This window comes from Salvelinus fontinalis, chromosome 1 (assembly GCF_029448725.1).
Source record: "Salvelinus fontinalis isolate EN_2023a chromosome 1, ASM2944872v1, whole genome shotgun sequence".
NCBI classification, from domain to species: Eukaryota; Metazoa; Chordata; class Actinopteri; order Salmoniformes; family Salmonidae; genus Salvelinus; species Salvelinus fontinalis.
This window is the reverse complement of record NC_074665.1, coordinates 43,683,918-43,706,239: the sequence shown is the minus strand read 5'-3', so window position 1 is coordinate 43,706,239 and position 22,322 is coordinate 43,683,918. Positions and strand designations below refer to the sequence as shown.

Below are 22,322 nucleotides of genomic sequence, written 5' to 3'. Positions count from 1 at the left end.
GATTCGTCAGTCCAGAGAACGTGTTTCCACTGCTCCAGAGTACAATGGCGGATAGCTTTACACCACTAAAGCCGACGCTTGGCATTGCACATGGTGATCTTAGGCTTGTATGTGGCCGCCCGGCCATGGAAACCCATTTCATGAAGCTCCCAACGAACAGTTATTGTGATGATGTTGCTTCCAGAGGCACTAGTGAGTGTTGCAACCGAGGACAGACCATTTTTACGCTCCACCCGTGTGAGGACTCGGCGGTCCCGTTCTGTAAGCTTGTGTGGCCTATTACTTTGCGGCTGAGTCATTGTTGCTCCTAGAAGTTTCCACTTCACAATAACAGCACTTACAGTTGACCAGGACAGCTCTAGCTGGGCAGAAACATCCTATGATGGACATGGCCACATTAAAAGTACCCGAGCTCTTCAGTACAGCCATTCTACTGCCAACGTTTGTGTATGGAGATTGCATGGCTGTGCGCTCGATTTTATACACCTGTCAGCAACGGGTGTGGCTGAAATAGCTGAATCCACACATTTTTGAAGGGATGTTCACATTCTTTTTGTATATATAGTGTAATTGTGAAAGAGCTTTCCCTCCATCGCTGATCAACCACTGTTTAAACTGTCACTGGGTCATCTGCTCTAGGCCTATGGTTTCCACAATCTTTAGGATATTCTCCTCTAAAAAGGAACATCCATTTACAATGATTAAACCTGTGCATGTATGGGGAGGGGATGCCCCCAGCACATGTTATGTATTGTAACCTAAACCTAACCTAAACCTTATGTATTGTAACCTAAACTAATAATTGCAGAATATTTTTTTTACCTTCTCTTTTACATATACAGTATATCCCAGGAGAAAATGTGGAATTTAAAAAATATATATTAATATGCTCACAGACAGACAAACAGACAGATGCGCGCGCACAGACACACAGACAGACGCTCGCTCCACACATGCATGCACGCAACTTGCATTACTCATCTCATATGTATATACTGTATTTTATACTATCTATTGCATCTTGCCTATGCTGCTCTGTCACTGCTCATCCATATATTTATATGTATATATTCTTATTCCATTCCTTTACTTAGATTAGTGTGAATTAGGTAGTTGTTGTGGAATTGTTAGAATACATGTTAGATATTGCTGCACTGTCGGGACTAGAAGCATAAGAACACGTCCATACACTCGCAATAACATCAACATTTTACAATTATGAAACGCTTACATTGTACATATGTTTGTCCTCTGTCGTTGCTTGCCTTTCGTTGTTTGATGAAATCAATACTTTTTAATAAATGTTAATGAAATACAACCACCGACTATTTTCTTTTTGAGATTTGATGTGCATTCGCGCCGAATTACCATTTTAGAGCAACAGCAATGAGAAAGCAGTCAATGGTTGTACTTGATAAACGTTTTCTTGAAAAGTAGGCTATGGATTTCAGCAAACAAAGAAGTGTAAGGAAGTCCCCACGTTTCTTTAATCAATAAGCACAACATAGAAGCTAATCGGCCATTCATGTTCAAATGGCCTTTAAGAATAATGAATACATTACATTTCACTTATTAATCGGAACCATAATCGAGATGTTTATCGCAGTTTAATTTCGATACCACTAGAGGGTAGTATAGTGAAACCTAGCGTCCACACCAGACAATAAAAGCAAGAGATAGCTGACAGACGGCAGCTCAGGCTCAACAGCATTCTTAAGGTGGTGGGCAACCGAAAAATGACTGCGAATTAATTGTCAACAGCCCAGTAACCCGCCCGGGAGAAATATGGATGTATGGCCGCCGAATTTGGAATAGAGATGTAGTTTCAAGGATGTCACCCATCTACATCTCTCGTTTGTTCCTCTTTATTTTTATCACCGCGGTCTGGGAGGCGCGAGCCAAATCTCTTCCAGATCAAGGAGCACTTGGTAAGCTCACGCCATATGGGATGCTGCACAATGAGGGAGGATGGGAGTGGTTGCAATTTTTTTATGGCTTTTGTTGACAAATATTACTGAAATTGCAACCGTTGGTTTGAAATGATTCTTGCCAATGATACGAGTCACCGTTTTTCATAAATTGTATTGTTTATCAATGTGTATTTTGCATCAAATGGATCGTCGGAGCATCCCAATCAAATCAAATAGCTAGTCATGCCATGAAGCGTATGTGTTTTATAACAATTGGTAAAATAATCTTTACCTTATCAGCTTTTTGAAGATATGTAAAATAAATCAAAAACTCAATATAGGCCTATCAAATTGTTACAACCTAATTCTCCCTGTCAGGTTATTTGAAGGGCTCGTCATAAGGGAAAATGTGCCGCTGTAAAACATATAGCCAGCATAGTCGAGGAAAATAAATCACAGGCCTAGGTGTTCACATATTTCCCTTGTTAGTTAGGTCCTAAATCGATGTCCCTTTAGCAGCTATGCTAGCCAGGGGTCAATATAGTAATTCATTTAAAAGTAACAATGTATCCCGGCCATTCGTGCATTCATAAACTGCTCATGTAGGCCTTGGCAAAGAAATATACAGGCCTAAATAGTATGTAAAGCATAGTCCCACTCCCAATAAAAAAAACATCTACTGTATCTATTCTATTCAGCCCTTCATATTTCATATTTGGTTCTGGAATATATTCATTGTATAAATACACCCCCAGCAATTATTTATTGGAGCCTGTGTCCTCAAACACACCAAATGCATTTGTTGAAACAGTAGGGCTCCGTAATGATTCATGCATGGCAGAAGGAAACGCATAGGATTGCATGCATGTAGCCTGCTATTGGACATAAATGCTAGAGCTATCAGAATTAAGAATGACAACATATGTCTAGTTAACAGTCGGCCTAGGTCTCTTACTGTAGGCCCACACCCATTCCAGTAGCATTTCTATTTGCCGTTTTGAAACACACCTAGTGGAGACTCCTGTATCCACTGAAACTTCCACAGCAGGACCCATATCTATGGCGTTAGAGAAGCAAGATGCGAAACAAAATGTTCCTGAGAGGAAATTATCAGTAGGGGGTCCCCAAAGTGTCTACTTGGGTGTTGGATTGGTTTAGAAAGGATGAATTGATCAATTTTATCTGTTGCTCGTGTTTATGGTATTGGCTTTTTCAACTGAAGACCAAATACTGTACTTTGTCAACAACAATAACGCCAGCAGCACACACGTTTACGTCTGCAAGTTAGCAATCGCGAGTTGGGACTATTAGGGTTCCATCTGCATTTTTGTCAAAATGTTGTTATTGGCCCTAGCCTAGTTCTGTGCAATGTACTCTACCTATCAGAGGAGGCTGGTGGGAGGAGCTATAGGAGGACGGGCTCATTGTAATGGCTGGAATGGAATTAATGGAACGCTATCAAACACATCAAACATATGGAAACCAGGTTTGGCTCTGTTCCGTTTATTCCATTCCAGCCATTACAATGAGCCCATCCTCCTATAGCTTCTCCCACCAGTCTCCACTGCTACCAATATAGAACTCTAAATACACCAATTCATGTTAAGTTCAGAAGAATACCATATAAAAATTGCTGACACCATTCAAACCAATGAAGGTTCGTAACCTTTAAGCCAATTTCTCAGAATCAACTTTTTAAGGATACATCCCAAGCTCTCGCAATTTAACTGTTATTTAACTAGGCAAGTCAGTTAAGAACAAATTCTTATTTACAATGACAGCCTACCTCGGCCAAACCCGGACGGCGCTGGGCCAATTGTGCGCCGCCCTATGGGACTCTCAATCACGGCCGGATGTGATACTGCCTGGAGTCGAATCGGACTGTAGTGACGCTTCTTCTAACACTGAGATGCAGTGCCTTAGACCGCTGCGCCACTCGGGAACCCAATAGGTTGCCATAGAAGCTGAATTATGACAGCACCATTGGGCGTGTTTGAGATCGACTACAGTCAGACTGCACAAAATCACTGATCTAAAAATCATCCTGCATGCCAAATAACTACTAATTATGTGATCAAGATGATCAATTTCTGCACCTCGCCTCGCTCACACTGAACCCCTCAAGCGCTGATTGTTTTAATTTCTTTGCAGAGGTCCAGATCAGAGTTCAGGTGTTCGACAACAGTGACCTCTCACCTTTGGCCGGCGCCGCCATAGAGGTTCATGGGAACCGGTCTGTGTTAGCGTCCAGCCAGGCGGGCAGTGATGGCGTGCTTAGGGTGACCTTCCTGTACCACCCGGGGACCTGGGTCATCATCTCAGCGTCCAAACACGACTATGTCACCAACTCCGTCCCCTGGCACGCTAGCCGCATCCCTCGTAAGTGAAAATGCCTATTACAAATTACATTTAATTTCAGTTCACGAAAATGAGACGAGAATTCCACGTGAGACTAATAGACATTTTATTTGACATAGCATTGTCCAATTAGGCCTACTATCTGAATGTGCACATTATGGAGGTTAGAGGTAGCCGAAATATTAATTATTTATTAGATTGAAGGCACAGACTGTGACTAAAATGGCTGTGACTAAAACTAGACATATTTTCCAGAGTTTTAGTTGAATGATAACATAAACTCACATACAATTATCTATAAGGTCTCAGTTGAGCAATTTCAAACACAGATTCAACCACAAAGACCAGGAAGGTTTTCCAACGCCTCGCAAAGAAGGGCACCTATTGGTAGATGGGTAAAAAAAAAGCAGACATTGAATATCCCTTTGAGCATGGTGAAGTTATTAATTACACTTTGGTTGGTGTATCAATACACCCAGTCACTACAAAGATACAGGCGCCTAATTCAGTTGCCGGAAAAGAAGGAAACCGTTTAGGGATTTCACTATGAGGCCAAGGGTGATTTTAAAACAGTTATAGAGTTTAATGGCTGTGATAGGAGACGACTGAGGATGGATCAACAACATTGTAGTTATTACTCCACAATACTAACCTAAATGACAGAGTGAAAACAAGGAAGCCTGTATAGAATACAAATATTCCAAAACATGCATCCTGTTTGCAATAAGGCATTAAAGTAAAACTACAAAAATGTGGCAAAGAAATTAACTTTATATCCTGAATACAAAGCTTAATGTTTGGGGCAAATCCAACACAACACATCACTGAGCACTAGGTTGTGGGTATGCTTGTCATTGGCAAGGACTAGGGAGTTTTTTAGGATAAACATAAACGGAATAGAGCTAAGCACAGGCAAAATTCTAGAAAACCTGATTCAGTGTCCTTTCCAAGAGACACTGGGAAACAAATTCATGTTTCAGCAGGACAATAACCTAAAACACAAGGCCAAATTGTCTGTAGATAGGTGAGAGATATATATCGTTTTTTAAATCCATTTTGAATTCAGGGTGTAACACAACAAAATGTGGAATACGTCAAGGGTTATGAATACTTTCTGAAGGCACTGCAATTGGTTTATATGTGTGGGGCTTTAGCTGAGATTGTCCTTTACAGAGTCAAGTGTATTTGGTCCAGGCCTCAATTGTTTCGCTGTCGATAATTCTAATGTTATAACTTCTAATAGTAACTGTATCCACTGGTTAAATGTTTTTACAATAGTCACACAAAAAAAGACACAAACATTGGTTGGTCTGCCACATCCAGACCCACGCAAAAGTGATCCTATCCTTTGTCTCTCAAAATAGGCTGAATTCCAAATTGGGGCCCCTAGCCGCTTCTCCCTAGGCATTCCTGTAGATCTGCAATCCAGGGGTAGATGTAAGAAATTGGCTAGCTAGACTCAGACACGCATTAATATTGGTGTTTTTCCTGTCTTGCAGTGTATGCATCGGTCAGCTTGTACCTCCTAGTCCAGAGGCCAGGCACCCTCATTCTCTATGATGACGTCATCCAGGTGCTGCATGGATCCCCAGGTAGGCTACAATAACGAGCTCAGTGGTATTGCCTAGTTGGTCTTTTTCAGTCTTTCTCCCTAGAACAACATCCAGAGAAACTAGGATCTAAATGATCAATTGAAATGAATAGAAGCCAAACTCTTAGGTGGGGGGACCTGTCCTGCCTATAGATTTTACATTTGAGTAATTTAGCAGACGCTCTTATTCAGAGCGACTTACAGGAGCAATTAGGATTAAGTGCCTTGCTCAAGGGCATATTGACAGATTTTCCACCTCTGGGATTCAAACCAGCAACCTTTCGGTTACTGTCCCAATGCTCTTAACTGCTAATGGTAAGGGAAACACTGCTTCTTTGTCCTGCTCTCTGCATTACATTTTCCTCCTAAAGGGGCAGTCTTTACTCAGACTATTACAGAAATTATGAAAGCAATGTGGTGTTTCAGGTTTGATGCACTATCTGAAATCTGATCAGAGTTTTGAGGCCAATAACAAACATTTATTGTCCAGAATCCACCTCCTTCAAAGAGGGGTGTGAAGGTCCAATTTTCACCTGACTCCTCTCTGTTCTTGCACTCAACGGCCTCCAGAGGTTCTCACCTCACGTGACACTCTATTTCCTTCTGCTGTCTCCATAGCAACAACCACAGTGGAGTACTTGGCTGCTGTGTTGTACAAGTCCATTTCCCAAATTCATGACTGCATGTCTCATGTCTCAAACATACAGTACTATTGCCTTAAAAGGGCAATCTGCCGTAGATACAATAACAAAGCGGACACCCCGCCACTGTTTTTCGTAAACCGCTTAGTGTTGGGGCTAGAGAAATGTTACCTCTCAAATTCATAAACAGAGCTATGGGTGCAAGGACTGACCATCCATGACATCAAAATGTCAAAAGAGGACTGGCCACCCCTCATAGCCTGGTTCCTCTCTAGGTTTCTTCCTAGGTGTTGGCCTTTCTAGGGAGTTTTTTTCCAAGCCACCGTGCTTCTACACTTGCATTGCTTGCTGTTTGGGGTTTCAGGTTGGGTTTCTGTACAGCACTTTGAGATATCAGCTGATGTAAGAAGGGCTATATAAATACATTTGATTTGATCAAAATCATAGTTTTAACCATGTTTTGAGGCTTTAAAGTGTTTGTTTTGAGTAGCATGTTTACAAACAATGAAATAAAACAAGCTTATATTTTGGGTTCTTATGGGGTACGACAGTTTAACTAAGCCCATGAGGCATTTATAAGTCCTATTCTTCAAGAATCAATGGGTATATATGTACAGTATATATCATTAATGTAAAAGTAAAAAAAAAAAAAAATGTGTATGTAGCTACTGCAGATTGCCCCTTTCAGTGTTGATAGTGATGTAGTATTTTACCCTACATACTGTAGCTTTTATGTCAAAAAGTCACTGCCTGGCAAGTGCTGTTATGGTTGTACCAGACTTTGGGTCATTTTTCATTAGGCACCAGACAAAAAAAGGGACTGAAATGGTGTGTGGGGGGGGGACTACCAGGATTTGTCCAATAAGAAACACTATTTATTTTTTTATTCTGTTAAATGCCCTAATGAACATGACCCATATGTCTCACGATTGGCATCTGTTACTTCCTTTATAGGTGCACGGAACCAGCCATTGGTCCAGCTCCAGAGAAAGTCCCTTCAGCTGCCAGCTGATTCCAACTACACAGCACTGTCGGCTGTGCTGACTACTGCCAGAAGCCAGTATGAGATCGGGGGCTTCCCTTACCTCCTGGGCCTGGAAACCAACAGCACAGGTTGGCTTGGGAGAAAGAACATTTACATTTTAGTTATTTAACAGATGCTCGTATCCAGAGCGACGCACAATAAGTGCCTTCAATGAAGTAGGTAAGATAACTACGTATCATGACGATCATTACAAAATCATGATTGGCCCGGCTTGTTTGGTGGTAGTTGATATCAAGGGCATAGTGTTAGGAATGCTTGTTGTTATAGGCTATGGGTGGTCAACATATCTCTGTTCATCATATATGCATAGTCACTTTAACCATATCTACATGTACATACTACCTGAAATCAGCCTGACTAACCGGTGTCTGTATGTAGCCTCGCTACTTTTATAGCCTTGCTACTGTATATAGCCTGTCTTTTTACTGTTGTTTTATTTCTTTACTTACCTATTGTTCACCTAATACCTTTTTTGAACTATTGGTTAGAGCCTGTAAGTAAGCATTTAACTGTAAAGTCTACACCTGTTGTATTTGGCGCACGTGACAAACTTTGATATGATTTAACAATAACATGTACACTACAGGGGCAGAGACAGGATGGACAGACTTAACAGCACTGGCGGTGGTCAGCGTTCAGCTCTTTGACCACGATGGGACCGTCATCCAGGTGTCTGACCCGGTTCACGTCTCCGTACCGCTGCCATCAGATACTCGCACCAGGATCGCCACCAGCATTCCCGCCTGGCTGTACCAGCCCAAGACGGGTATGTGAAAGCTACTGGGATCATATGTTCCATTTGAAATTCTCATATTCATCCATCAGTCTGTGTTATATTTATAGACACAAACATGATAAATAGGTAATCTGGGATAAATTGACTCCTTAACCCATAAAGCTGCACTTTGCAGAAATCGCTCGGCCATTTCCTAGGTGCAAAAATTCTGGTAGTTTGCCTAATTTAAGTTTGTGACAAAACAAACATGTACAGTGTAGATAACCATTGTACCAGCTAACCTGCTGTGAAATATATCATCCATAACCCAAAATATTGTATTTTTAGCTGTTTGAAGCTGGTGTAAAAAACTGAAAGTAAAAGACAGAAAAAACAAACTTAAGAATGAGAAGCATAAAAATAGCGCCCATAGAACAGATCTACCGACTTGCTTTCAATGAGAATGACAGATCTATAACTCATATCTCTATGTGAATTTGGTCAGGTCGCCCAAAAAGATACATATTGCAGCTTTAACCTATATTAAGCATATTCCTGGACTGCATTGAGCATGTTTTTAAGTTCATTAGAAATCTTAAGGTGTCTGCACTTACAGCTTAATGAATGCTTCGGTAATGTATTACAAAATCCCTGGATTATTTGGTTTTAGAGACCCATTTCAGACTTCCACACCGGCCAGTTGTCATACAGCCTGGAGTCGAACCAGGTTGTCTATAGTAACACTTCTAACACTGAGATGCAGTGTCTTAGACCGCTGCGCCACTCGGGAGCATATGTTTGAATGCTTTTAACTTGTTGCCTACTAGAACATTTATATGTGGGGTGTGTGGATTTTGTTACAGGTCTGTGGGTCAGGAATGGAACTGGCTACATTAAAAAAGAGGGCACACAACTAATCTGGAACGTGGTCGTTCCTCAGTTGGGGTATTGGGTCGCAGCCTTCCCTTCATCTGCAGGTACTGTAACTGGCTAATTGCCTTGTGCTACGTCTTAGACATTTTGTTAGGATCTTAATTTAAGCCAGTTTGCTACAGCAGGAAATTAATCATGCAGCAACTGGAAATATGAATTATTAGGTGGATTATAATTAATGGACATTTTTGTAGTGGTTGATACATTTTTCGTTATGGTAAATCAAGCCTGGTGTCGAAATGACACACTTTAGAAGCTTTTTTAACACTCAAATACACTACATGTTTGCATTTCCTGCTATGAAGGAAAATTCACAGCAACAAAATAGTGATCAAATTAAGATACTACATCTGTAACAGCATCATCTATAAACTAACCATTTTCGTCATGTAATGTTCATTGAACCCTGGTCGTCTTCTTTCCGCCACAGTGCTTTTGCACACTGCACCACAATATATCGCTCAGATATTTCCCCTTTTAGCCCACAAATATACAGTACCAGTAACTAATCCTCTAGGAGCACATATTTTGGATTTTCATAGAAAAAAAATATTCCATCTTATTTTTTTAGCAGATTTGGGCTTTCTAATGTATCCCCAAAAATGTTTTACTTTTACCCCTTAAACCCAGAATTATTTTTGTTGCCTCAGGGCAAAGCTTTGCCATAAAGGTACTGAAACTCAAAGGAAAATCTGATCTTTTCAGACCATTTATTTTAAATAAAATATAGTAGAAACAAGCACTCTTTTCATAAGACAATTTGTTCAGGACATATTTATATTGTGCATTAAGCACAATTGTCTCTCCCCTCCCCACTATCTCTCCCTCCATATGTCCCATCTGAATCTCTTTATCTATGTCTGTCTCCCCTCCTCTTTTGTCTGTGTCTATCTCTTTGTCCTCAACTGTCACTTTGTCCTCTCCTCTCTGTCCTCTCCCTGTCCACTCCTGTCCCTGTCTTTCTGTCTCCTGTCTGTCTATATGTCTTAGCTGTCTTTTGGCTCTATGTCCTCTGCAATCTGTCTCTCTGTCCTATCCAGTTCTTGTCTCCTGTCTGTTGCTCTGTCCTCTCTCGTATCTCTGTCCTCTCCTGTCTCTGTGTCTGTCTCCTTTTATTCTTCGTTTGGAATAGTTATTTCTTCCAGGAATAATTATTGTATACAAGTTGGGCATAAACTAGTATTTCACTGCCTCTCCAACCTGTCCTCACTATCAGGGTATGATCCTTACTGCTCGATTTGGCTCCTTTCACCCATAGAATGTCCCTGTGTCCATTGCCTGTAAATGTCAGTGCAGGTCGAACAGTCTGAGTATCTCCTCTCGTGGGAGCCTGTATTTTTGAGTGTTTGCCCCATCATTGTGAGTCTGCAATGGGCTCAGGTTGTTGCAAATATGCACATTTATATAAACCAACCAACTGTGCGGCCGGTGCGGTGGTTATGTTGGAGAGCAACAATCCGCTGAATAGCAGCCATGCTGTATTATTGTTGTTCTGCTGACCTCTGACAATGGTTTGGCGTTTTATAGTGTTCCAGGTGTTTCCAATTTGTACTGGATAAGATTCAGCTTTCAATAAAACTAAGCTTGACAACATTTTAGAAATTAGTTCCTATACATCCTAAACGTCGTATGATCATTCCCATTCACACAAAATAATTATAAATAGTTTTAGAATGATTTCTTGTGAGGGAAGGTGGAAAACATCCCTAACGGTGCACTTTGGCTGCTCTACGAGTGGTCTGGATCACTCATAGATGTGAAAAGGTTTTTAAGAGCCACCTAACTAACGAAGGCTCTGGGAAAGCACTCGGCTACTGAAGATGCATCGTAAGATGGTTCTAACGATGATCTTCAGGCTATGAAGGCTCTGGGAAACAAGGTCCAGTACCATGTCCCGTTGGGAAATGTTTTGCTCCAAAAATATGACATCCCATGTAGCACATAAACACTATTTGGACTTCGTTAATCACTTGAAGTACTGTGAAGGTGATATTCTCCTACATCAATGCTCTGTACAGTATGTGCCATTATTCCTGTATAGTGGTGCACTTTCTCCGTTGAACATCTTTGGTGGAATGACACAGGTGTTATGTGCTTTCCCCTATCCCCCAGGAAGACAGTATACTGGTCAGACCTGAGTTCAAATACTATTTCTTGTATTTCAAATACTTTCACATACATTTCAAAGTGTTTTGGATTTTTTTTCTTTGTAAATACAAGTGGTTGAATATCGGAATGTATTTTGAAATACACTTGGAAAGTATTGGCATGTACTTGAGACAAGTGTATCTTCAAGTACAAATATTTAAATACTCCATGCATTTGAACCCAGGTCTGATGCTGATGCTCAGTCCCCAGCTGTTTCATTCCAGAAGGTTCCTCCCCCTGTCTTCATTCACACTCCTTCAGTGATGTCACAGGATTGGGAAAAAAAACATAACACTACATCCTACATGTCCACTGTACAAGTTTCTAACCCCTACACAGAGACAATATGATCTGAGGAGTTCAAGGCAATACTCCATTTTAATAAGCCTCACCACAAGACACCAGACAGCTTTCTTGGCAAGAGTTCTCAAACTACATGCAAATGGTCTCTCTATCACTAAAGACATTCATATGCATGTTTATTGATTTAATGGTATGCCAATTTGTTGTTTGACTAATGATTTATTGATGACGCAGTGTCCATGTAGTAATAAGGTTGATCATGTGTTTTATTTGTGTTTTATATTGTATGACATCACATGTATGTATGTTGCTGCATATGTACCAAGATGTTCAAAGAAACATAAACAAATCACACAGGACATATCGAAGGTACAGGGAGAGAGACAGCTTCTTGGAATTAAATATATTTTACGTTTGCAATGTATTAAGACCCCTTCCCTTTTCCCACATTTTGTTACGTTACAGCCTTATTAAAAAATGTATTTAAAAAAAAAAATCCTCATCAATCTACAAAAAATTAAAAACAGAAATGCCTTATTTACATAAGTATTCAGACCCTTTGCTATGAGACTTGAAATTGAGCTCAGGTGTATCCTGTTTACATTGATCATCCTTGAATTGTATCGCCAACTTGATTTGATTCCATCTGTGGTAAATTCAATTGATTGGTCATGATTTGGAAAGACACACACCGATCTATGAGGTCCCACATTTGACAGTGCATGTCAGAGCAACAACCAAGCCATGAGGTCAAAGGAATTGTCCGTAGAGTACAGAGACAGGATTGTGTTGAGGCACAGATCTGAGGAAGGGTACAAAAAAAATTCTGCAGCATTGAAGGACCCCAAGAACACAGTGGCCTCCATCATTGTTAAATGGAAGAAGTTTGGAACGACCAAGACTCTTCCTAGAGCTGGCCACCCGGCCAAACTGAGCAATCGGGGGAGAAGGGCCTTGGTCAGGGAGGTGACCAAGAACCCGATGATCACTCTGACAGAGCTCCAGAGTTCCTCTGGGGAGATGCACTCCACCAATCAGGTCTTTATGACAAAGTGGCCAGGCAGAAGCCACTCCTCATTTAAAATGCAGCCCTCTTGGGGAGTGCCAAAGGGCCCATAAAAGGACTCTCAGACCATGAGAAACAAGATTCGCTGGTCTGATGAAACCAAGATTGAACTCTTTGGTCTGAATGCTAAGCATCACGTCTGGAGGAAACCTGGCACCATCTCTACAGTGAACCATGGTGGTGGCAGCATTATGCTGTGGGGTAGTTTTTCATTGGCAGTCACTGGAAGACTCATCAGAATCGAGGGAAAGATGAATGGCGCAAAGTACAGAGATTCTTAATGAAATCCTGCTCCAGAGCGCTCAGGACCTCAGACTGGGGCGGAGGTTCACCTTCCAACAGGACGACGACCCTAAGCACACAGCCAAGACAATGCAGTAGTAGTTTTTGGACAGGTCTCTGAATGTCCTTGAGTGGGCCAGCCAGAGCCCGGACTTGAACACAATCGAACATCTCTGGAGAGACCTGAAAATAGCTGAGCGGCTATCCAACCTGACAGAGCTTGAGAGGATCTGCAGAGAAGAATGATAGAAACTCCCCAAATACAGGTGTACCAAGAAGACTCAAGTCTATAATCACTGATAAAGGTACCTCAACAAAGTACTGAGTAAAGGGTCTGAATACTTACATTACCGTTCAAAAGTTTGGGGTCGGTAAGTTTGGGGTCACATTTCCTTGTTTTTGAAAGAAAGCAAATGTTTTGTCCATTTAATATATATATTTTTAAATGTAATATCTACATAGGTGTACAGATGCCCATTATCAGCAACCATCACTCCTGTGTTCCAATGGCACATTGTGTTAGCAAATCCAAGTTTATAATTTTTAAAAGGCTAATTGATCATTAGAAAACCCTTTTGCAATTATGTTAACACAGCTGAAAACTGTTGTTCTGATTTAAAGAAGCAATAAAACTGGCCTTCTTTAGACTAGTTGAGTGTCTGGAGCATCAGCATTTGTGGGTTTGATTACAGGCTCAAAATGGCTAGAAATAAAGCACTTTCTTCTGAAACTCGTCAGTCTATTCTTGTTCTGAGAAATGAAGGCTATTCCATGCGAGAAATTGCCAAGAAACTGAAGATCTCATACAATGCTGTGTACTACTCCCGTCACAGAACAGCACAAACTGTCTCTAACCAGAATAGAAAGAGGAGTGGGAGTGCACAACGGAGCAAGAGGACAAGTACATTAGAATGTCTAGTTTGAGAAACAGACACCTCAAGTCCTCAACTGGCAGCTTCATTAAATAGTACCCGCAAAACACCAGTCTCAACGTCAAGAGGCGACTCCGGGATGCTGGCCTTTTTTCTCTTTTTTTTTTAAGTGACCCCAAACTTTTGAATGGTAGTGTACGTAAATGTGATATTTCAGTTAAAAAAAATAAGAAATTTGCAAACATTTCTAAAAACCTGGTTTTGCTTTGTCATTATGGGATATTGTGTGTAGATTGATGACGGGGAAAAAACAATTTCATCAATTTTAGTATAAGGCTGTAACGTAACAGAGGGTGGAAAAAGTCAAAGGGTCTGAATACTTCCCGAATGCACTGTAATCCCTTAAGTTGTAAGTAGGTTTCTGCTTCAAATACATTATGTAAAATACTATAGTATTACTGGTGTGCTTGATTTAGCTCTGAATTGGCACATTTGTGTCTACTCCACTGTTTCCATTGTACCAGGCAAACTAAATCAAGCGCCATTCCAGTATTTTTTTAAAGTATTTGACCCAGGTCTGCTCCGCTTTATCTTCCACGCAGGCGTAGTCCTGGGTTTCAGGTGCCCTTGATTTAGCGTGGAGTTTGCACTTTTGGGACTACTCTATTGGTTAAATTTCATCAGGCAAACTAAATCAAGCGCAGCTCCAATTTCTGACCCAGGTCTGCTCCTATGGGCTTTGTCTTCCATGCAGGCGTGGGTCTGGGGGGTCACTCGGGCCTGAGGGACATCACCACCTACCACACTCTGTTCCTGCTCTCCATCCTGGGCTCGCTGGCACTGCTGGTGCTCATCCTGCTCTGTGTGCTGCTCTACTACTGCAGGTGTGGATCACATAGACATAGGTCTCACTTCTAATGGGCTTCTACATTATGAACATACATTTTTTTATTTGTTTTGTCTGGGGGTTCCACATTTTTTGTCCCAAATTTTTGTTTCTTTTGACTGGGGTTTTGTCTGCGTTTTTTTTTGTGTTGTCTGACTTTTTTGATTTGTTGTTTTTCTAGACGGAAGTGTCTAAAACCACGGCGACAACAGGGCAAGCCACACACGGCTCTGAACAGCTCCAAGCGCGACCAGGGCACGTCCACTTCCCGCCTCAACCTCATCTGTGGCGGCCATGTTGAATCCGGTCCATCCAATGACGCCAGCAAATCTGACCCCTCCCCCTCACGAGACTACCAGAGCTCGCGAGAGGAGTTCGCCAAGCACGTCCCCGCCCACAAGCTGCGACATTCGAAGGCGAAAGGAGCCTCGGGACCCCAGAGGGGTGAGAGCTTCCCTTTGAAGGTGACCCGTGCCACAGACACCAACAATCTCGACAACCCCCTGCTACTGCAAGAAGACTACTCACGGAACTACAGCCCCATCATGGAGGACGACAAAGACTCGGATTACCACATACGCTGCCACACCGCCAACGACAATCGCGGCTACACCTCAGACGGGGGCTCCCCACCTCGTTTCCTGTCGGACAAGTCAGACAAGCCTCCCGAATACTCTGCGGCCGCCGCCGACCACCTGGCCCGCCCGACATCGCTCAACACGCAACCGGGCCAGATCATCTTCTGCCACTCCATGGACCAGATGAAGGAAAACATGTACCGAAGCATGGTGCCCACCTTGGTCATACCGGCCCACTACATGCGTATGTCCTCAGACTTCTCCGGGAAGGAGCAGCAGCAGGATAAGGAAGGGGGAATGCAGATGGGTGCCGGTCAGTCACACCATCCCCAGCAACAGAGCCAGCACCAGCAGCAGGGCGGCTCCCAAGGGGATGACTCGGAGGGTCAAAACTGGAACTCGGACCCATCCCAGGGCCCTGTGCGGATCCCTGTGCTCTTTAACGACTCCACCATGGCACAGATGAATGGCGAGCTGCAGGGGCTGACTGAGAAGAAGCTCCTGGAGCTGGGCATTAAGCAGCACCCACGCGCCTGGTTCATCTCAATGGACGGCCGCGCCAACCACGTGCGCCATTCTTACATCGACGTGAGCAACGACCTCAGCAGCGGCGGAATTGGAGGGGGAGGTGGTGGCCCCAGCTGCAGCACAATCCGAGAAGCCAACCTCGAAGGACCCATGGACGGCACCCAAGACCGCAAGGCTGCGGCAATCCGTAAGGGTAAGGACGAACGGTGGGGAACTGGTGGACGGAAGGGTGGTGGCAGTAAGGGCATGTCCAAGCTGGCATACCAGGAGCACAGCGAGCCCAGCAGCAGCGAGGGCCGCCCGGTGTCGCCCGAGGAGAACTCCCTTACCCCACTGCTGGACGAGGGGCCCTCGTCGCGGGGCTCCACCATCCCCCGGAGGGGCCGCAGCCGCATGAACAGCGCGCGCAGCAGCAACAGTGAGAACCGTCGTGACTCCATGACTAGCCCAGAGGACGACCCGGACAGCAAGGACGAGAACAAGAAGAGCCCGTGGCAGAAGATTGAAGACCGGCCTCTCATGGTGTTTCCCCCTAAAAAGTTGTAGGCTAACATCTCAGGCCCCACTCATATGGAACATAAAAGTTGGTCCAGTAGTCAGGGCAGTTATACAGCCATTTTGAGACACCTAAAGAAACAATGGAGGAGTACCATTTGACCGAAAGAAGATCCTAGAAAAGCACAAGCCTGCTTGATAATCCGTCAAATGGTACTATTTTAATGACAGCCTCTTTCTATGGTTTTTGTGTTTCACATTTTTTCGATCACACTCCTAATTCCCACCATTGTTCTCCTTGTCTTTACAAATCCATTTTTGAGATCGCTCTCAGTAAATTCAACTCTGAGCCACTGACTTTGGAAATAACCATCTTATGGAAAACCCAATGGTTATATTTGGAGAGAATTAACCTACAGTATCTTGTTGCGACTGAAATAATTTGCCCAGTTTTGTGAATGGACTTCTACATGAGAAAGACAAGTTACTTCAAGGACAGGACTACCCTCTTCTCTCCTGGACTTGTGTACTACACATTTTATGAAGGCCAGGGTCAATTCCATTTCAGTTCAGTCAATTCAGGAAGCAAACCGAAATGTGTCATTTACATTTGCGCCCTGAATTAAAATGGAATTGACCAAAAGCCTGATATGAGTTTTAGTGGTTGTAATTCTGTCGCTTTGGTCAGCCTGCTTCCTGGACCATAAGGAGATACTGTATCTCTGTGAAGACATTAGCACACATTATCCCAAAGCATAAATGTGTGGAGATTGTGGTTTCTTTCTTTATGGTTTTCTATTTGGAGGATTTTTTATGGAATGATAGTTAGTGTAAAATATCTGTTGATCTCCATTTGTCGTGTGTACAATTATGTACTTTTAATGTGAAATGTGCGTTACTCCTTCAGGGAAATGTATTTGCAATTCTTTATGTGTTTTAATGATTTATTATAATACTGTAAGCCACTTATCTGAGGTGGGATCTCCTACAATTTTGCACAGATTTGTCGTCCTGTTACATGCCACTGGCCATTTTATATTTCGCTGGTTTTATTTCAAAGAAAAATCTGTTTTTGTGTTTGAAATACCACGGTTGCTATGGGAGATCATGCTGTCTCAATGCATTTGTAGGCCAATTTCGAAACTGTAGAATAACTGCATTACCTATAATGCTCTACTCAACCATCAATAAACTTCTCCGTCCATTGGACAACCCCTCTCTTACAATCACCACCGACTTCTGTGACAGTTTTCTGGCCTTCAGGCTATCTACCAACAGCTGCAGCAGTCTCACCCTTCATCTGCCCCCCCACCCACTCACCCACCCCCGACTACCTGCCTTACAACCTGTGAACAGACTTAATGTCCTCTCTTGTCAATGAAACCACCATTACTGAACTCTTGTCTAAATCCAAAACCAAAGCTCTCTTGACCCAATGCCCACTGTCTTAGTTAAGGCATGCCTCCCTGTTCTCTGCCCCCTGGTGGTCAAGGTTGTAAATGCATCCCTTACATCTGGCATTGTTCTTACTCCTTTGAAAACAGTGTCTAACTCTCATACTAAAGAAACAGGGCCTGGACCCTGAGATCCTCACCAACTACAGGCCTATCTCAAACCTACCCTTCCTCGCCAAACTGCTTGACTGGGTGGTAGCATCACAAATTCAACAATACATGGCCTCTCATGAACTTTTCAAACCCCTCCAATCGGACTTCTGGGCTATGCATAGCACTGAAACTTCCTAATAGACAACAGTTTTGTCTCCCTTGGCAACTGGAGGTCTACCCAGCCCCTGTATCACGAGGTGTCCCACAAGTCTCAGTGTTAGGTCCATTACTGTTTAGTATTTACATGCTACTCCTTGGTCAGATCCTCCGTCAATTTGGATTTCACTGTTATGCAGACGACACACAAATCTACATCCACACAAAATCCAACTCCGCTATGCCACCCCCCTCTGTGGTTGACTGTCTGAAAACTTGGATGAGCAATAACTTTTAAAACTAAACGACGACAAAACCGAGATCGCGACTGATGGGCCCCAACTCCGTCATCAAGAAACTGGGTCAATTCAACATGACAATCAACTGCTGCACCATCCACTCCAACTCCACAGTCAGGATACACGGTGTTACATTTGAACCCCACATCCTTAACATCACCAAGTCAGCCTATTTTCCACCTCAAAATCATCTCATGACTCAGACCCTCTCTCACTGACGCCACAACCCTCATCCATGCTTTTGTTTTATCATGCCTGGCCTACTGCAACGCCATTCTCTACGGACTCCCCAACAAAACACTGGGCAAACTTCGAAATTAAGCTGCACGGGTACTCACACACACCAGACCTTGGGACCACATCACCCCCAACCTCATCAATCTCCACTGGCTCCCAGTTCAATACTCATGCTCACCTACAAAGCACTCAATGGACTGGCGCCCACATACGTTACTGACCTCCTGCACCCCTAAACTCCCACCTGACACTGGCCTCCTCACCATCCCACGCACCAGGCTCCACTCCATGTGAGACTGGGTTTTTAGCTGTGCAGCTCCTCAAGTCTGGATCTCCCTCCCTCTCCATGTCAGAACCGGACAATCCATACACATATGGAGTCCTCACTAAATACACACCTCTTCAAACAGGCTTACCCGGATTATCTGTTGTTTTAGCTTTTATCCTCTGTCTAGTTCACTTCCCTGGTTAATCTGTCATCGTGTTTAGTGTTCCCCATGGTTAGTCTGTCCTTACGTTTAGTGTACTTTTATATACTTAATTATTTTATGATGTGATTTTAATGCTTTTTATCCTGCTGATCCTCGTGTGTATGTAAAGTGACTTTGGGTGTTGTGAGAAGTGCTTCAATAACATTTATTTTGTATTATTATTATAATGCCCATTGACTGAACATTACAAATGACTGTGGCAATTATGCATCACAATGCTACCATGGCAATTATGCGTCACAATATGAATTATATTTCTATTGTGTAGGGCAGGCCAGTAACTTTTGCAACCATCATTGTATTGTACCCCAAAAAATAGGAGAGGGGAATTCCACTTTCACATATATTTTCTAGTTTTTATTTATACAGATTAAATTACAAGGGGATACAGAGGTAACGAGGGGACAAGTTGGAAGGGTCAACCCGGGGATTAAACCGGGGCTCTGGCGGGGAGTCACATATAATATGTCACACAAAGAGTGACATTTTTCTTGAGCAATTGGCAGTGAGCAAAATAACCATAACATTTTAAATAAACGGGAAGTTGCAAATAGCTTTTTAGCAGCATGAATTTCTGCTTTGTAGGTGGGGTTATTGAGTGAACAATTCTGTGACGGTTGCAGTCCACAAAGATAAAATTGCATTGAATCAAATTAATCAGATCTATTGATTTACCTCCTGTAGGGCGAGGGTGCCACCGGTGTATTGTATATAGCTATCAAAGATGACGATAACAATTTGAAATGTCGGTCATGATGCACAACCTTTCCTTTACTTCCAGGGTCTTCATTCATTTTGTGTAGTAGTGATAAACTTGGCCAAAATGTGAGACATTTCTGCTTTTCTCCTGTGCCATTTGGTTATTTGCTTGCTGTAAATAATATTTAGCTTTGAGAGTCTACCTTTTGGTTGAAGGTTGCATGTATGAAATGAACAGAAGGCACCAAAAAAAGGCCATGCAAATCTGTACCACTTTTCTCCTGTAAGTGCCTTTTACATAGGGTTAAGTGACTGGCATGGAGGGCCTTTTCAAAATGCAGCCCAAGAAGGTTTACATCACCTAAGCTAGTCTTGTCAAATGGACAGACACAAAAATGGAAGCACACTGCGTTTAGTTAAGAACACACATCTCTTCCTCGGGGGAAGAGCATGCATGCCAAAATTGATCAATGACTCATTTTGTGTTTAATATGTCCTTGTGTTCATAGTTTCTTGTGTCTATCCTTTCTCACCAAACGTGTAGACTAAGTGATTGCTATTTATTGTTCAAGTTTGATAAGTGACAAATTCAGAGAACTATATAAGATTGTGTGTATATGTACTGTATGTGCATGTAATATGTAGAGTAGGGTGTTTTTAATGGAAAGTTTTTTTTGATAATATCCAGAATGTTGCTGGCACACATGAAGTATATCAAATTCTGTTGCCAAATGTACACACACTTTAGATGAATTTCGCTCTACTCTTAAAATTCACTTCCGGTCTTAAATGTTTACAAGTACAATATACTGGCCAATATGCTCTCACTGTAGATTGCATCACAATTGCCTATGACACTTAACAACTGTGAATCATATTTCTTACAGATGTACATGAAGAAATGCATAGCTACAGTACAATACAGTCACAAAGAGTTGGTGCAGTAGATCTATAAATGGATGTAATACCATTGAGAGAGATTGTAAAAATAGACAAAAAGTTATTAAAAATGCGACAATACGAGGGTAAAACAACATTATTTTGTTGCAGTACATTTTTTTCTCTCTGTTATAAATGGGGAGGAATTTGTTCCGTTTATATTGACAGTAGACTTTTATGAATTTCTTGTTTTTGCTATTTTCAAAGTTCTGAATAATGTTGACTTAAATGTATAGTATGGCTACCCTGACTCTGGATGAAAAATTGTATAGCCCTATTCTAATGGATTCCCAGGTCTATTCTTGCCAAATGATGTAATTTTTTTCGTACAAGCTGTCCATAACCTTTTCCAATGCAGTAAGACAATGTGATGTCGTGTTTGGTTGGTTGGTTACAAGAGGCAAAATAAATGTTCAGAATCTCCCTACCTACTACTAGGCCGGATATGACAGCATCTTGATTTTAGATTTGTTTAGTTTGATACCAGACCTTGAATTGAGCAAAATTACAAAAATAGATGCGTTCAAGTTTTTCCCTAAGTTTTTTTTATACGTTTTGTGATATCACAATATTACAAAATCCAAAAAACAAACGTACACCTGTACACAAGTCTGAGTAATGTCCTGCAAATCTTACTTGTGGTTGTGAATTCAATAAATGTCTGTTGGGGTCACCTAATTTCCATCCAATACCCTGATTGCACAAAAACACATTATTGTCACTCTTGTGTATAAAGAGCAGCTGTATATTAAAAACATCTTTGGGAGTAGAAGAGGACACAACACGTTGTATATTCTGTGTGAGAAAAAAAAACTGTCAGTTTGTAAACTGTAAATCGATTCTGTACATGAGATAAGATTAGAAATAAACTTGTTTGCGCTGTCTAACAATTACATTGGTGATGTGATTTTGTGTGCCTTTATCTCTGTTTGTTCTCATCCGTTCACTTTTGTCCTTAACCGTTACTTCTTCTTACGGTGGTGATGCCTTTAGTGGGTCATTTCTGTAGATCTCTCTCTCGTTTCAATTGGCTTTATTGGCATGACGTATTGAAAGCAAAATGTTACATTTCAAAAAGATATATAACATGAACAGGTTGTGGGGGTAAATAATGGACTAGATAATAGCAATAGAAAATACACATTCTTCCATAACTTATAAAACTTATTGTCACTACCTGTCCTTCAGGAATGTGATGTTGTGTGCTGCCAACCTACCACTGTCTATGCCCTCTACTAGTAGGATTGGTAGCTTTTCTTAATCAGAGGTTTTTGAAACTTTTAATTATAATTTCAAATTTGTGGAAGTAAGACTTAAATTGTTGTGTATTTTGTGCATTTTATTGGGAAGTGTAGCTCTGTTTCTTTCATGGTGCAATGATCACACAGCTTTTCTACTTTTGGCAGCCAGCTTTTTCTGTGTCTGCCCCTTTTCTATGGCTAGGGGCTGTGTTCACTGAGTCTGTACTTTCTCAAATGTTTTTACAAAGTTTTGTCATGATCTACTGTCAATTTAAGGACAGATAGCGCTGCATTTTGCTTTGTGCGTGTGATTTTTACCCAATAGGTGATATAGTTTTGTTTTGACTGGGTTGTCATTTGTT

General features: G+C 41.9%; 1 protein-coding gene across 1 annotated transcript; it reads left to right on the top strand.

The window, feature by feature from the left end:
- The first annotated feature begins 1,648 nt into the window (after positions 1–1,648).
- Positions 1,649–21,609, top strand: LOC129855016 (protein FAM171A2). The gene is made up of 8 exons (XM_055922254.1): positions 1,649–1,928; positions 4,062–4,289; positions 5,768–5,860; positions 7,455–7,613; positions 8,132–8,311; positions 9,124–9,237; positions 14,619–14,748; positions 14,932–21,609. Exons 1-8 carry the CDS (start codon positions 1,790–1,792, stop codon positions 16,400–16,402), a joined length of 2,514 nt encoding a protein of 837 aa, XP_055778229.1. The 5' UTR covers positions 1,649–1,789; the 3' UTR covers positions 16,403–21,609.
- The last annotated feature ends 713 nt before the right edge of the window (positions 21,610–22,322 follow it).